Below are 16,332 nucleotides of genomic sequence, written 5' to 3' on the forward strand. Positions count from 1 at the left end.
GCGCTGGAGAAGGACCCTTAATCACCTCCATTTTCCATCTCGAAATTTTACCATTATCACAAAACTTTCTATGATATGCGCATTGGAATATCTTGCTATGCCCTTAAGGCGTCCAACCAAGCAACCGTCAGTCTCCCGACACTCTGCCGCCCAAGTAGGACAAGGTAGGAGCCCACCTATTTGAGTACAGTAGTGCAACCGAGGGAGTAGGTAGACCCCTGCCGACATCTCCAACGTGCCCCTCAGTGTGACGTCTAAACTGATCCCTTTCCTGGGGAGAAGCAACCTAAATTTCCCCATGCATTATTTTATTTGCCTGACAACCTGCAACGCGTAATTCCAATTGAACCATACTTACAAGAACAAGCTTCTCAATATTTAGTCGACATATACGGCAGTCGATCAGTTTGTTAAAATCTGGGGAAATCATAATGAACAACTTCGGCGTCGTCGAGGTCGCTAGCACGCGCACCACAAACGCGCCAGGATGGGCATACGTCCCAGACACGGGCATCAACCCGGCCGTCGCCGCGCTGCAGCCTACAAACCGCAAGCGCGCAGCCCGTAACAACCGTGTCTCCGGTAAACCGAGCCTCACAGATCTGTCGGCAAGGCAAGAGGCTGCGGTGCGCAAGGAAGTTGAGCAGCTGGACCGTGATGCCTTCAAGGATGCTGCTATCCCTGTACCGGCACGCACTGGTGGAAGTAGAGGTTGGTAGCAAGCTCAGTCGTGATCATTTTGAGCCTGGACGATGCCATTGCAAGACGTCTTGTATTTTGCGCAAGCTAACATGTTCTTGTTTCCACCCACAACAGCTTCCAACAAGCATACGCCCAACGTCCGAAAGATCCTCATGTCGCAAAAGACATTTGCCAACCACGTCAGCGACTACGAAGCTCTCCAAGGCTCCGCCGAGGCCACCTCATCGGCCGCCACACCGCGTCCCTCGCAACCCCACACACCGGCAGCGTCAACGCCAGCGCCCACAACCCGAACAGGCAGCTCGGCAAACAAAAAGAAGAAACCAGCACATGCCCCACCGCAGCCGCCACCTCCGCCGGCGGCCGCGGACGTTGACGACGTCGACATGGCCGACGCCCCGCCTCTGCAAGACGACCGGACCATTCTGCCCCCCTACGCGGGGAGGACGCCCGCCCCTCACCGTCTAGACGACGATCCGTTGCTGAGGAGTCACGTCCCCAAGGTTCCAACAGATAATGACCTCCGGCCTCTGCTGCTCGCCCCGCCCATGCCTTACCCGGAACTGATGGCACGCGCGAGCGCCGCGGAGGGTGACAACGAGGACGACGACGACTCATTAGCACGCAGAAGGTACCCGATGCGCGTGTTCTGCTCCGTGTGTGGATATTGGGGCAAAGTCAGGTGCATCAAATGCAACACTCGTGTGTGTGCGCTCGACTGTCTGGAGGTGCATCGTGAAGAATGTGTTACTAGATACGGGCTGTAACGAGACACTCGATTCCTTGAGTTTCTCTTGACGGTGGAACCGTACTCCTCACAAAATTTCGTCTGTGCTGTGCTATACTGTACTACCAATATCTTGATACCCGTAGAAATTTGGACCCAATGTTCAATGTGTCGTATAATCTTGCGCCGATATAGGTACCTATTTTGTACACCCATATGCGGCTCAGTCGGTCTGTGATACATGATCAACGCGCGGCCCGGAACCTCGTATATGAGTTCAGGGTGATTGTCCTCCTCAAAGGATTGGAAGACTACACAAAAAAAAACCCCAAGTTTTGAAGTCCAAGACACTGCACAACCAAGCAGTTTGGTACATATGTGAAAAAAAATTCTTTTGTGATATATACAAGGTTCTGTGACCTATGTTTGTGTCAAGGTATGTCCCAGTTCAAGAAGAAAATGAAAGTTGTTACACATGGTTCAACAGCTTGCAAAGCGTTTCCCAATGACTCCAGTCCGAATGAACGAATCCATCCCCAGCGTTCGTTCCCCCTCGAAATTCCCTGTTGTGTTCGACGAACCCACGAAGCTCGTACAAACGTAAACCGTTCCAAGAAGTGTATAGAACAAGGGAGTGAGTGAAGTAAGAAAAAGAAAAACAAGAAAGAAAAGACATAAGAAAAAAGTACGCCCGCCTGCCTCTAAGTTGATGAAAGGCCCAAAATGCAGAATGGTATTCCCCATGTCATGAAAAAAATACAAGATTCGCAAAACAACACTGTCCAAAAAGAAGGCCCCCGGACCGTTGAAAGCCCGGATGGTAAAACGCCTCCACTCATTGAATGTTGAGTGTAAAGTTGACGTCTCCAGATGAGGCGCCCCCTACGCATGTACCGCTCATGGTTCCAGTCGGGCATACATCACGGGCGGCGCGTACGCACTGCTCCCAGCGGCCCTTTGAGATGTTGATGGTGGCGCCGGGCTGCGCGGCCTTGAGCTCGAACTTGGCGGACCCAGACTCTCCTGTCGTCTGCTGGGGCGAGCCTTGGCACTGAGTGATCTTGCCAGCAATGCCTCCGCAGATGCCCAACTCGGCGACATTTTGGTCGTGGAAGACGATGCGACTTTTGAATGTGAGTATGATGTTTGAATGTTTCGAAAAGAAGAAGAAAAAAGAAGTAGTATTGGGCTGAGTGTGGAAAGGAAGAGCGAGGACCTGGGGCAAGTAGCTTACGCATTCGAGTCTATGCACTTGACATTTGTGACAGCATTGGGGTTAACCGAGTTCGAGGCGCGCATCTTGAGGACCTCAAAGTGCTCTTGTGGGACGCCGACGTTCTTGTGGCCGTGGGGCATTGGGCGAGCATTGGCACCCATGCCTGAAATGGCCAGCAAAACTGAAGTGAATATCGTCTTGAACTGCATTTTGAACTTGTTCCGAGTTTGAGAGTCGGATGTGGCGAGGTTGGTGATGTGGAATAGTAGTAGCTGCTAGACTCGGAACAGCTTTTGACTATATGTTGGAAGAAATCCACCAATCTTGGGGAAATAACTGGCTTTGTGACCCTGTAAAGATGCCTGCAATCTTTTATTTGCTCAATGATAATGATAATGAAAACAGAACGAATGTAGCTTTCTGCAATTGGAACAGGCCGAAAGAGGAGTATGTATTTGAAGACCTAAAAGGAGGGAATCTGCGCAATAGGGAGTGGCTTAGGCGCGGTTGGTGGGGGTGGTCGGGCGACTCGAGAAGAAAAGGGCAGACAAGAATGAAGAAAACAATGTTCACAGAATTAATGACTTGTCCGGAAGTCAAAATTTTGTCAAACCAAAGACACGGTCTGTTGACGAAGATAAGAAAGGGAGTGGGAGGTTGGACAAAGAGGTTGCGTGTACAGTACGAGCAGACGGGAAAGAGTGAGAGGAAAGTGAAAGAGGTGGAGAGAAGCTAACTTTTATTCTATCTAGCATGACGGCAAACAAAACTAGTTTAACTGTACCTTAACTATAATTGCTACTACAAAGCAAAATGTACCCAAGGGGAAAACGGCCAGGATGGAGAACAACGTTCAATGAGCTGCCAGTCGGATTCCTAACGTCGTCTGATGTGGCACCGGGACGTCCGACGTGCGCTCCCGCCCCGTTTTTTTCCAACAAGAAAAATCGTTATCTGTTGCACTATGTCCAAAATTCCATGTTCCCCGACACATTGGCACCCCTGATTCCATAATGCCAATTATCTGTTTTTTTTGGGATGAAAAGGGAGAGGGATATTCCGTGCAAAATACGTGTACTTGGTTCTATGTACTTGTAACTCTTTCAAAGGTACGAGTGTCAATCCAAACATACGTCCGTTCGTGTAATCTGCCATCCGAACAAAAGAGCACACGACGCCCGCCGACATCTCGTTTAAAACCCAACCGTCAGGATCGTCGTGTGTTTCGTCCCACCAGCCGCCCTCTCTATGCCTCAACCGTCCCCAAAAACACCAGCCCTGCCCAATCCAAAAATCTGCCATCAATACGCCAAGCTTGATTCCCCTTCCCGATTGCCGATCCTTGACGAATTTTCTCCAAGGTACAAAGTTTGGTTCGCCGATCCCTTCTTTGCGAAAAAGGTTCAATGTCGCAACAGCCACAAGCCCAAGGATTATCGCAGTGGTTCTGGGAAGGGGGCTGAAACGTCGCGAGTCACCAATTGAGAGGACCCGATGGAGAAAAGGACACCACATCCCGTGGGACCTCCGCTCAAAGCGAAAGCCCCCTGGACGCGGGACTTGGAGGGGGGTTTCCTGGCTTACATACTCCCGTAATCGATCCGATTAGGCAAGTAACCTGTGCCCGACCAATTACTACACTAGATTACACGAAGTAGTAGCTGCTCCATTGGGGAATAAGTCCATGAGAATGGCACCTATGTGAAACACACTCATAAACGAAAGATGGAGCAAGGTCGCAGTAGAAGAAGAAACACTCGAGCCCTTCGTTACCTTTCATCTGCTTCTCGGTTTCGACTTTGTTAATTCTCTCATCAAGTAGTGCCCTTATCATCGCACTAAGGATGCATTTTCAAGGAACGCCTAAATATCAACACATGTCATCCCTCGAATGTCCAATCAATAAGGTTTAGCAATACGCCCGTAGACTGCAATGCCTTAAGTGGTAGTGTGGCGGTGACGCAATCAACATGTATTTACCTCCAAGCGTCGTAATAATTCTCCGACAACTCCCTTTTTAGCAGCGCCACCTGAGCAGAGTACTATATTTCCTTTCCGTATTGCAGTATCGAGTACTCAGCAAGCGACGTTTACCTTCAAAAGTAGCCCATAATCACTGGAGCACATTGGACAGGCAATCCGAAGCCTATGACTGGTTGATGCCAGTTGTTATCTGCCAAGTAGCAATGTAGGATTGCTATCGGTAGTCGAGTCTGGCAACCCGGATTAGGGCTCGTAGTATCCTCGACACAAAACGGCATCCAACCAATGAAAGTAAAACCAGCTCCCTGAATATGTCGATCTCGTGCCTGCCCAGCCCACAATTGAATGCTGTTGACAAACTTGACAATGTATCTCGATGATCATTTTTAGCACGCATTGCTTAGGTTGTTCTTTTTTTTTTTCTACATCATTCTCCTGTTGCAGTAAAGCAAGCCGGGCGCGCTCTTCCGAGTAATTTCAGTAACAAATCGAGCTTATCTACACCCCGGAACTCTTCCGTTGCCCGCAAACACCACAGACGCCACAGTCGCCAGCATTGACATACACGCTGCCCGCGCAGGCATCACTGCTACAGCGCCAAGACCTGGCGTCGAGGCCTGGGTCCAGTACATTGGAGCAGACCGCACATCGAAAAGATCCTCGCTCGTTGGCGAATGAGCAGACTGAGCAAGCAGCAGAAGGATCGTGGCCATTGGCTCCTGTGGGAGTTGTGGATGATGACCCCAAGGCTGGCAAATCAGCGGACATTTGGGGGAGAGGCGGTGAAGGCTGTGATGCTTTCACAGTCTTGGCTTTAGGCGTATCATGACTTGGTGGTTTTTCTGCTTTCAGTGCCGGGGACGCGCTGCTAGTCTGAGGGGCTACTTTGCGATTCGGTCGGTCACTTGGTGTTTGAATTTTGCCACCAATGATACTCGGTTGATCGCCGGTGAGTGGAGTTGTCGTGTTTAACGTCGTTTTGGGCCCCTCATCGTCGGTATCTGGCTCCGAAGCAGTAGAAATATCCTCTTCCTTGATGACAATCGGCTGCTGTAGTTTCCCCTTTGACGGCCCAGCAGCTGAAGCCTTCCCCCTGAATGTCGACCGCAACTCTGCCAGTTCTTGCCTAGCATCCTGATCATCTGGATTCTCATCCTCGCAGACCTTGACCATGCCGTGACCCTTGTTGTCTACAAGAGTCGTCTTGCCGTCAATGTCGACCGCATCCGGGAGTCCCGGTTCACCCGGCTCATCCTCGTAATCCTCGTCAGAGTCGGGTTCGGAAGCAGTAGAAATGTCTTCCTCGTCCTTGATGGTGATCGGCTCGGTCTTTAACTGGGTCTGTTTCTTCTCCTTCTTTACCACCGGTTCCGGCTCTTCACTCTTCTGCTGTTGCCCGAACCGCGCCAATGCAGCCGCTGCCCTCAGCTCCCTTCCACGCTTGCTGCCTGCAACTCTCGGCTTCGCGGCCGTCCGTTTGCCCTTCTCCAGCTCAGCCTTGACGCCCACATCCTCACCCAACGCCACCCCGCCCTTGCCAAACTTCTTCAAGATCCTGCGCTCCTTCTTCTGCTGATACGTCAGCTCCGGGCCTTTACGTTTCCGCCTCCGCGACCGGTACGTGCCGCCGCACAGGTGCTCGGGCAGTGGCTCATCTGGCAGCACTGTGTTGGCCTCCCAGTCGCCCGTCTTGAGCAACGTACCGCGACCCCATAGGCCCTCTCCGGTGTAGCCCCGACCCCAAAGGGTGCGCATCTGGTCGGCATACAGGTTTCGCACGGCCCAAAAGGCACGCGAGTGGTTCATCTGCTTGCAGTGTGCGAGCTCGTGCATCATCACCATCTGCACGTGCTCAAACGGCAGCCAGCGGCCCGTCAGCGGGGAGCGGAGCACGAGCTGAATGACCTCACCCGCGTTGAAGTTGCGGCCCCAGAACTCGCGGTTTGGCTCGTACTCTTCGAGTGACATGATGGATATGCTATGCTCTTTCATTATTGGTACTGTGATTTGGTTGTTAGTCTGAGCAATCACCCGCTTACGAGGGAGTAGCATCGTCCCCATCAAAGGAAGTACTAACCGCATTGCGCTGCAACACGCTCTAGAAAATCCTGCGCAGTAGCTTCATTTGATCCCTTTAATGGCTTTATGAAGATGACATGTGGGTTTGGTTGTGACCTTTTCGCATTGAGGCGTTGTATGCCGATGGGCATCTTGACAGACCAGATTACAAAGCCGAAATCGGCTGCAAGTACGATACGGTGACAATGGGTATATGCGATCAAATGATTTAGTCCCCTCGGAATCTAGCATATAACCATTGCGTTTGGTGACAAATGAAAGATTGATTTGATGGTAGAAGCCTTGAATGGCTGACGGAACGTCCGTGGAACGCGCGATATGACGACGCCACTGTGGTGGGGCAAACTTGAGTGTCGCATCACGAAGTCAGCTGACTTGTTCACCTATGACTGTTTGCTCCGGCCTTCAGCCTGCATGAACGCCAAGAAGCATTGACCGCGACGAGTTAGTAGCTCTGGGTTCAGCCCTCCATAACTAGGTAGGTACCTAGGTACCTTGTCTACCTCCATGCTTCTAGCTTGTTCCTAGTGTTGTGTGGAGACGTAACTTGATGAAACGGTCCGCTTCCAACTACATATGTTTAGCACATCGGCCGCTGGGGACCGTTGGCAAAGAGAAATTGCTTTGTAATTCGACCCTATCACCAATTCGAGATGTGAACGCCGTTCAGGACGGACTCGAGAATGCAGAGTGCAGGTGTGAGATCGAACTCATTATCTCCAGCAGCCTTTGTATGCTACATGACCCCCCGTTTCTGAAACCCAACATGAAAGAACTAGAATCCCGACCTGTGAAAGTCGTGCTGTGATTCCCCAAAACGCCCTCTATTTCCTCCTCCGTTCCGTAGCCTCTATCCGGTCCTCTAAAGTCGTCAAGTAGTTGCTCAACCGTTGCACAGAGGCTTGCAGGTTCTGGAATATACCAACCAGTAAGGAGTTAGTAAAATCAGCAAAGACGATCTGAAAGAGCATGAGACGCCATGGTAGTTTGCCCAAAGCCGGTAAATGACTGGAGTGGGGACAGGGACTCGAGAACCATCCGATGATGCTGGTCTCGCGCAAAGAGGGCCATTACGATCGTCTAGGTATGTGTTCGTGCCATGCAGCTGCTGTGTTTTTCAGGTTGATGAGACAAGGAAAGTTATCAGATGCAGTAACGCACGTAGATATCTTCTGTCAGCAGGTCATTTGCGGCCTTGTACTCCTGGAGCACGTAGTAGTACACTCCAGAGCCGGCAAGGGTGGTGCCGAAGAGGAAACCGAAGAGACTGTAGTTGCAAGAGGTCGAGTTAACGACTGACACCGAGATGAAACTTTGGAGAACCAAAGGCGGCCGTTTGAAGACCAATTGGCGGCCAATTGAGCAACTTACCCTCCTCTGAAGGCACCGACGGGCTTGCGAGCGGGCAGCGTCGCATTCGAGACGGCATCGAATCGTCGTGTGGTCGTCTGGAAGCTGCGAGTTAACGGCGAAGTGTGACCCAGCACGCGGGCGCCAACCGAAAACAATCGAGAGGACATTTTGTGTATGTTGTATGCTAGATATGGAAAATCCTAGTTCGGTCCAGGGTCTCGGGTTCGCGAGTGAAAGTGACAGATGATCTTGGTGTTTGGGCTCAGGAAGTGGTGGAGCCCTCCGGAATCAACAATGGCCGCGCGGAGGCGAGGACTGGAGTAGAGTGGGACGCGGCAAGGCGGTAATAAGGCGGTCTGGGCCGGCAATACCCAAGCATCTCAGTCAAGAGATGCCGTGGCGAATCAAGCTACTTCATATTACCACTGTAGTGCAAATAGCAAACTGCAAGTGTCGAACCCCTGCGCTACGCCAAGACAACCGCGGGGGCAGTTCGGACTTGGAGAATTTACTAATACCGGTAATGTACTCCGTACAGAATACAGACCAATGGAAGTGCTTTGCACCTCGATGAGGCCACGTTTCACAGGCGAGGCTCAACTGAGGTTGACAGTATTCCATTTGTAATTTCACTAACTTGACAGCCTCATATGTAAACATGGTTCACACAACACCATCATTTTCCATAGGCTGTCTTATTGGTGGCTAGGTTTTCATGAAAAAAAAACGCAGTTGAAATTCAGTCTGGTAACCTAAGACCTTGTGGTATTTTTACATAACAAGTAAATCATCAAGTGTACGTCAAGCAGCAAACGCAGAGCGCTTTACAACTCATCGTGCTCATCCTTCTTCTTCTCAGCAGCCTCAGTGGCCTTGGCCTCCTCAGACTCAGTAGCAGCCGGGGCAACCGGGGTCTCCTTCTCGGCCTCAACGGAAACCTCAGCCTTGTACTTGCCGTTCTCCTTGACGAAAGTGATCAAGTCCTCGATAGTGCGCGAGCCGCTGTAGGTAGCGGGCGAGTCCTTCTTGCCAGCAGCGTAGAGCTTGATGGTGGGGAAACCCTGGATCTCGTCGGGAACGTCGTTGGCAGTGGCGTCAACCTTGGCGATGACGACCTTGTCCTTGAACTCAGACTTCTGGTAGAGAGCACCAAGCTCCTCGTACTTGGGAGCCAAAGCCTTGCAATGACCGCACCAAGGGGCGTAGAACTCGATGAGAACGTCCTTGGTGTCGTCGAGAACGATGTCGTTGTAGGTGTGGGCAACGACAACGCTGACAGGGCCATCGTTGGTCTCGGGAATAGGCTCGGACTTGACGCTGGGCTCGATCTTGCCAGCAACGAAGTCCTCGACGAACTTGGAGATAGCCTCGGCGGTGATCTCCTTGTCCTGGTCGAAGGGGAACTTCTGGTTCTTGACAGTCTCCTGGATGGCGAAGGCGGGGAACTTGTCGGCCTTGAGGTTCAGGTTACCAGCGTGGGCGCCAAAAGCCTTAGCATCGATAGTGGCGAAGTTGATGGCGCCACGGTGCTTCTCGGCGATGGACTTGAGGGCCTCGCTGAGAGTAGTACGCTCCTCAGCGGTCTCGGCGAAGATGTACGCCAGAGGAATGCCAGCGGACATGTAGTCGGAGTATGTCTCGGGGCCGACCTCGCCGATCAAAGGAGTGGCGGCGGTCTTGGCGAACTTCTCAATCTCCTCGACGTCAAATTTCTTGTCGAAGACAGCCTTGCCCTCATCAAAGGTCTTGTAAACAACAATGGCAGGAGCCTTGACACCCTCAGCCTCTGCAAGGGCGGCATCGGTGCTGGAACCGAAGGGGTAGTGGTCACGGAGCTTCTCGGCAGCCTGGGTGAAAGTCTCAGTCGAGGTCTTGTCGTCGCTGGACAAGTAAGCGACAACGACAACCTTGTCGGTCTTCTTGAACTCCTCGAGGCTGTCGGTGGTGATGGTCGAAACAGCAGGCAGAGACTGCTTGACCATATACGAGATAATTCTGAATAAAATGGCATCGATCAGTAATCAGATCATGAATTGAACGAGGCTGTTCGTGAGCCATCAACTTACCCATCATCCTGCCTCTGACCCTTGTAGGGCACGACGTTGTCAAGGCCACGGAAGACCTTCAGGGTGGGGTAGCCCTCGACACCGTGTTTTTGGCACAGATCCTGCTCCTCTGTGCAGTCGACCTTGATAAGCTTGATGTTCTTCTCCTTGAGAGAGGTGGCGGCCTTCTCATAGTGGGGGGCGAGAGCCTTGCAGTGACCGCTGTCAAACAAAATTATTGTCAGTGCTTTCCAGTCTTGCAAAACGTCTGTGTGCGGATGGCAGGTGCCAGGGTGCTGCGGGGGGATTGTCGGACGACGGAGTACTAGCTTACCACCACGGCGCAAAGAACTCGGCAAGGACGAGGTCGTTCTCCTTGATGAATGCGTCGAAGGTGTCCTCCTTCAGTTGGACAACATCTGAGGGAGCATCTGAAGCCGATACCACGGCGGCGGTGGCCAAAAGGCCCAAGGCGAAACTCCTGACGGTATGCATCTTATATGGAGCAAAAGAGAAATGTTGAGTATTTCGCCTGCGCTTAACGGGAACAGCTCTGAAGTTCCACCGTCTATTGTGCGACTGGGTTTGATGTACAAGATTGGAATTAAGGAAACGAAAAAGAATTGAAGGAGGGTCGTAGGGAAACTTTTAAGACTGGAGGCTTTTGTACCTAGTCAGATGTGGGAAACGCCATACATGCAAGTTCTGGGTCTTTTGAAGATCTGTTCCAATGCGGTTTGAAGGACACCTGTCTTTTTTCCAGGGACCAGTTGGGGTAATGCTGCGCGGCAAACGGGCTGCTACACTCAGCCCACAGTAAAAGGGAGCTCAAGGTGGGCGCATGCACGGAGTGGGGTCGGCGCAGGGGAAAGCTCCCCACCAATTCCGGGCCAAGGCTGGCCCAACCTTGCCAGAATTCTGCTTGGCAATTCTTCTTGGTGTGACGGGCTGCATCAAAATCATCTCAAAGTTTGCACAAACTTGGGACACAGAACATTCCGTTTCCTAGTTTAGACAACCCAGACCCCAGCACGAGATGCAGATGAGACGAAAGACCAAATAAATTGATACTTGTCCTCTTCTGATCATGAACAGCCTAGAGCCGTGGATTTTTGCCTGCGGCGGTCCTGCAGCCGGGCGCCGAGCTGCTCAAGGCCAGGAGTTCCACGTTCGCCTCCTCCTTTCCTCTCTATATCAAGTTTTTGTTCTATTATCTTCATCTTACAGAAAAGACGGGTTAGATTTACCTTAAATATATAAATATACATATCTTTCTTTTTTTTTTTTTTTTGCAAGATTTATAGGCCGAGCTTCCGCCGATCTTGCATAATAGCGCAAGCATAAGCAGGAAGCTGCAAGCTTTTTAGGGGTAAACCAAAGACAAAATATATATCTCTCTGAAGATATAATATATAAAGAAAATATTTGAAAATATATTTTTTAAATAAAATTTGGTTGAAGATACATAAAGCTTGGCCTTTACTAGATATGATTATAAATCGGAGGGTGATGAGTGTTCCATTTCGGGTACGGCACCAAGCATCACAGCCTCATGGACAAAATAAATCCTGGGCGTAGATCCCGCAATAGGTATGGTACGGGGTACCAACCGAAGGAACCACATGTGGCCTTGGCGCCACCGGCTTTGTGTGGCATATCTGGCCTCTAGGGACATTATTCAGGTAACAATCTGCAGCTATATCCAAATAAGCTGACAGTTGCGAGCGTTGGTGCATTTCCTGCGCTACCTTGGCTTATTGAGCTTGCGGCGAGATACCTAGGCCCCACTACGTTTGCTCAGTAGCAATTGGGCACTCCAACAGCTCAGTCTCCAGCACTCCGTAATCAGTACCGTAGCGTCAAGACTGCCGAATGTTATCGGCTGACAAGGCTTGCCAACCTCGCCCCAAGGATTACACTAGACTCGTTCAAGCTTAGTCTTACGATCTGTACCTCACGGATTCTCCTACCAGTTGGAGCTAAGCCAGCCTTCATTCCTCGAGAATAGTAACAAAACCCTGTCTAAATATGTGCACACAGCCACTATCAAGCCAACCTCATACCGTGCATTTTGTAAAACCCTGTGGCAGGCAGCCATTCCTATCACTTACACGGAGAAATTCGTGCTTCTCAAACCTCATATCCCTCATATCCCTGACTACCAATGTTGCTGATACTGAAACGGACTTTGCATCGAGTAACCATAGATAACAGTTACGTGATCCCCAGCACTCTGAGCTCATGCACACAAGAGATGCAACACACATCCATTTATAGACACCCGGGTGGTATTAATAATCTTCCATGTTTCTTACATTCATAAACTTTTTACCCATGCCAAATATCACACAAAATCCACGTCACCAAGGTTGTTACTGCCGGCTAGTTGCTTCTTGTCTCCAGCATACATCTTACAAAACAACGAGCAGCGTCACTGGTCGTCTGGTTCAATTGGGTACATCATTTGGTGCGCTGCCTGATTTGAAGTCGAGACAAACGCTTCACACGGTATATTTGTCAAGGAAACCGTTTCGCCCACCCACCACTATTTCCAATTCGAAAATGATAACTAGGTAGGTAGGTACCTAGGTATTCAATAAAGCCGTTCAGGCTCCGGTATACAGTATTTTGGGAATGGATGCGATTGTGACTTTTAATCCATACCTAGGCACCACGAGCACGTCATGGGATTGGGGAGGGACTGAGCCAACTTCATTTTGAATCTTGGAAGACCTTGGGAATACAACTCCCGGCGCCTACTCATCTAGGCAAGTATGCAGGTTGATGATGCCTTCCTTTCCCGGCCGAGTCGGACCGCATTGGTGGCACCTGACAAGTTGGATAGGTGAGTTGAGGCAGGTAACCGACCAAGCGGACCAGCACCTAACTCGAGAAACTCGATCGTCCCAAAGGGATTCACCTTCATCCTGCCTTATTTGCATGCATGGGCCAGGCACTCGGCAAGATGCTAGAATTCTAGCAAACCACATCACCAAGTCATCAAGACCCTTGAGCTCATCCTATTTCTTGTCTTGTCCGTGTTCCCTACCACGACTGTTGTAATCACAAAATTGTTCCCATTACTTGCTTGCTTCACCTGATAATCTTATTCGTGCCGACGCCGCTCGAAAAACTCTCGTGGCTCTCGAGTCTCACACTTGACTTCCGGTCAATCTTGCTGGGCAGGCTGCTCGTCAGAGACCTGGGTGCTCTCTGCCCAAGCCTGTGGATTCCTTCGTACCCTCTTCAAATGTATCGTCATGGAAGGGATCCGTGCTACAAGGCGAGCTGCCAGTCATGGAGCCCTCAATGTCGCCTATAACAGTCAAGCCCGGCCGACGCCCCGGTCCCTGTTACGCCAGGGTTCACAAGCTCACCTTGCAGATGCTAACGAGTATCCCGCTCTGCTGCCTTTACCCGGCCCTCTCGAGAGCATGCTGAAGACGACAACCGAAACGGGAGACATTGGCACTTTCTCCATCAGGCCTTCGGCAACATTCCACCAACTGCCTCGTCAACACGCTGCCTTCTGGGATGACGGGTCGAGGTCAACGCCACAAAGACAGACAGAGTCGGTTGAAAGAAGTGGAGGCCGTGTCCGCAGAGAAGATGATCGCAGACGACTACCATCATACCGAGACCCATCTACGCCAGACATCATATCAATGTATGGATCGGGAAGTCAGAGGTCTGGATCTAGCTTTCGTCCTGTCATGCTCGACGAAATGGGCCCAAGATCCTATTCCATGACAAGCAGCTACGGCGCGCGACATTACCATCAAACACATTCCCATTCTAGTGGTTATGCTCATGGATCTTCTCCATCTTACCTGCAACGACCGCGCTCACCCTTTCCATATCCCACCAGGCTCAAGCGGCCGGGTGTTCGTCCTTCCTCTCCGGCTTTAACAGAGAATGGAAATGTTGATTATACTCGGATGATTGGGATCGACCATGTTTCATATGTGAGTATTCGGTCAAGTATCATATGGATTAGGCTACAGGGAGCTGATAACACGCAGAGAACCGACTATCATAGATCATATAGACAGCCGCCGATATATCGTCAAAGCAGTCGTCGGAGACCACCGCTGTCCCTCAGGTCAGATGTCAACCGCCCCACGCGCTCACATCCCAGCCAACGCTCCTATCGATCTCAAAGAACATCATCTTCTGGAGCAGGGCTTCACGAGCATTACGCTCATGGCCGACTGCTGAACCCATGGGGGCATCAGCCAAGTGAGATCAGTGATTACGACTCCACGGATATGAATGCTAGGAACTCAAGCTTTGGATCAATCATCGACAAGTACCGGTATTCTTCGCCTATAGATACAGGCTCACAGAATCTCCATGTGCCCTCAGGACCGTTCTATTATGACTATTCCGAAGACTTCGACTATCCCAGACAGGAGACCAACTATCGATCGCGCAGTCCCTTGGTGCCAATTTCAGCTCAAACCACAACCGCGCATCGCGCCCTCGGCCATGGTGATGACTGCGTCAGATACCCCAAACGTCGATTTGCTACACATCTGAGCGACTCATCGACCCCAAACGCAGATGAAGATGCAGGAAAAAACTGGGTTCGGTGCAATGATCAACTTATAGAACCTCATATTCCTGTACCTCCTTCCACACCTCTTGGAATGCAAGCGGCTGCGCAACCACAGGTTGACGCTGGGTCGGTCATCGAACTGCTAGGACCCCAGGCAGGTCGTGACAGGAGCCGGATTCCACCAGTGATACCATTCGAGACGGATCCAGCCAACCTCACAACAACCACCCAGCCAGAAAGGAGAGAGGTCTGGTGCCCCCAAGCAACGTTCTCGGATGGAAATAAACAGGAGAATTTCAAGACTGAAAGACAAAGGGCCACGTATGCCGGATCCATCTCGTCTGTCCAGTATGCACAATCGAGTGGAGAAGTACGCCGCCCGTTGAACGCCACAGAGGGCTTCATTGTCGGCGACACAGTGGAGATACCGCTTGTTCACTCTGCAGATTCTTCAGTTGAGCAAACAGCAGCCTCAAGCCCTGGTGCCAATTCAACTGATCTGGGTTCTATTAACAACGAGCTCCAAGGCCAAGAATTGCACTGTGAATGGGCACCGATAGGCATGGCTGACAAGCGGGCAAAGACTCACAGCCTCACCTACCTTGATGAGTCCAACAAAGGTCGGATGACAATGAAGCAGGGCAGATTTTGGCGTTCCCCTTCATCAAACAATCTGATCGAGAAGTCCCGGAGTATTCAGTCCGTTCACTCACTCATCAATGGGTTCCAAGGAACCTCTTGTGGGGAGCATGATCCTCAAGCCTTGATGCGTCGCCATAGGAGGAACCAGGCTATGCTGAGAATTAGCCAAAGCAGTGGGCGAAACATACCAGCAAGTGATTCCCCATCTCGGATCGGGACGCCAATTTTGGCGCCCAAGCCAATTTCTCCAGCAAAGGAGCTCCGGGTCAGGAACAGCATACCTCAGCTTATGAAAGCGTTGCCTGCACTTCCTGGAGATAGTCCTTCTGTATCTTCAAGCCCGGACTCGCTGAGCGAAGACTCGGATCATGAAAAGAGATCTGATCGGATAAATCCAATCATTGTGTCAACCGTGGGAGGCAATAGCAGGTGCTTAACCCATTCAACTAACCCAGAGGTGCATAGTTCTGAAGCCACGGATAGTGCCGAGGAGCAGTCGAGTGCTTCGGATGTCGGATTGCACCTGATCAGCCCAGCGTCGAGGTTCTCCGGCGACCAATCCTGGTTACCGCCGTCAGAATCCCCGTTTGCGCCCAAAACGGATGGAATTGGTACTATGGGCATTGAGAAACCAACGGCTGTTTTAAGGAAGGGACGAAAACTAAGACTCAGGGTGCTCCGCGACGCATTGCATCACTTGGATAACCATGACAGTAGTACAGTCAGGAGACACCCAGAGGCCAAATGCCCAAATACCATACTTGAGATTTCGGAGTGCCACCCCGATGGGCACGAGGTTCAAGACGTCCTCGTTCAAGATGCCACTGTTCGGCAAGAGACCGGCCGTCTTGACAACGGGGACTTTGATGAAACGGCATCTCTGCCGGCTGCGAGCCCGCCGCTGTATCAAGCAGATTTAGAAGACGGTCTCGCTCGTGGGAATTCCTTGGATACGCACCTCGAGAGACCACTTTTATCCGGGACTACTATAATTGCAACTACAACAGCCGATACCTATGATCACCCT

General features: G+C 51.1%; 7 protein-coding genes across 7 annotated transcripts; 2 read left to right on the forward strand and 5 right to left on the reverse strand.

The window, feature by feature from the left end:
• The first annotated feature begins 40 nt into the window (after positions 1-40).
• MGG_05750 (uncharacterized protein) lies at positions 41-1,605 on the forward strand. The gene is made up of 2 exons (XM_003710620.1): positions 41-711; positions 817-1,605. Exons 1-2 carry the CDS (start codon positions 432-434, stop codon positions 1,467-1,469), a joined length of 933 nt encoding a protein of 310 aa, XP_003710668.1. The 5' UTR covers positions 41-431; the 3' UTR covers positions 1,470-1,605.
• Positions 1,606-1,718: 113 nt separating this feature from the next.
• MGG_05751 (uncharacterized protein) lies at positions 1,719-3,458 on the reverse strand. Its single transcript, XM_003710621.1, has 2 exons — positions 2,664-3,458; positions 1,719-2,553 (listed from the first exon to the last, which is right to left on the reverse strand). Exons 1-2 carry the CDS (start codon positions 2,852-2,854, stop codon positions 2,265-2,267), a joined length of 480 nt encoding a protein of 159 aa, XP_003710669.1. The 5' UTR covers positions 2,855-3,458; the 3' UTR covers positions 1,719-2,264.
• A 1,095-nt stretch (positions 3,459-4,553) lies between these two features.
• MGG_13172 (WLM domain-containing protein) lies at positions 4,554-7,252 on the reverse strand. The gene is made up of 2 exons (XM_003710622.1): positions 6,706-7,252; positions 4,554-6,628 (listed from the first exon to the last, which is right to left on the reverse strand). Exons 1-2 carry the CDS (start codon positions 6,836-6,838, stop codon positions 5,127-5,129), a joined length of 1,635 nt encoding a protein of 544 aa, XP_003710670.1. The 5' UTR covers positions 6,839-7,252; the 3' UTR covers positions 4,554-5,126.
• A 279-nt stretch (positions 7,253-7,531) lies between these two features.
• On the reverse strand, positions 7,532-8,227 carry MGG_05752 (uncharacterized protein; the record flags this gene model as incomplete). The annotated part of the gene is made up of 3 exons (XM_003710623.1): positions 7,532-7,618; positions 7,869-7,974; positions 8,079-8,227. 3 exons carry the CDS (start codon positions 8,225-8,227, stop codon positions 7,532-7,534), a joined length of 342 nt encoding a protein of 113 aa, XP_003710671.1.
• Positions 8,228-8,884: 657 nt separating this feature from the next.
• Positions 8,885-10,600, reverse strand: MGG_05753 (protein disulfide-isomerase; the record flags this gene model as incomplete). Its single annotated transcript, XM_003710624.1, has 3 exons — positions 8,885-10,055; positions 10,127-10,327; positions 10,440-10,600. 3 exons carry the CDS (start codon positions 10,598-10,600, stop codon positions 8,885-8,887), a joined length of 1,533 nt encoding a protein of 510 aa, XP_003710672.1.
• A 601-nt stretch (positions 10,601-11,201) lies between these two features.
• MGG_16464 (uncharacterized protein) lies at positions 11,202-11,780 on the reverse strand (the record flags this gene model as incomplete). Its single annotated transcript, XM_003710625.1, has 2 exons — positions 11,202-11,294; positions 11,637-11,780. The coding sequence occupies 2 exons, from the start codon at positions 11,778-11,780 to the stop codon at positions 11,202-11,204; spliced, it is 237 nt and encodes a 78-aa protein (XP_003710673.1).
• A 1,898-nt stretch (positions 11,781-13,678) lies between these two features.
• Positions 13,679-16,225, forward strand: MGG_16465 (uncharacterized protein; the record flags this gene model as incomplete). The annotated part of the gene is made up of 3 exons (XM_003710626.1): positions 13,679-14,070; positions 14,128-15,916; positions 16,020-16,225. Exons 1-3 carry the CDS (start codon positions 13,771-13,773, stop codon positions 16,223-16,225), a joined length of 2,295 nt encoding a protein of 764 aa, XP_003710674.1. The 5' UTR covers positions 13,679-13,770.
• Positions 16,226-16,332: the final 107 nt, after the last annotated feature.

The sequence above is a fragment of the Pyricularia oryzae genome, chromosome 1 (assembly GCF_000002495.2).
Source record: "Pyricularia oryzae 70-15 chromosome 1, whole genome shotgun sequence".
In the NCBI taxonomy this organism is placed as follows: Eukaryota; Fungi; Ascomycota; class Sordariomycetes; order Magnaporthales; family Pyriculariaceae; genus Pyricularia; species Pyricularia oryzae.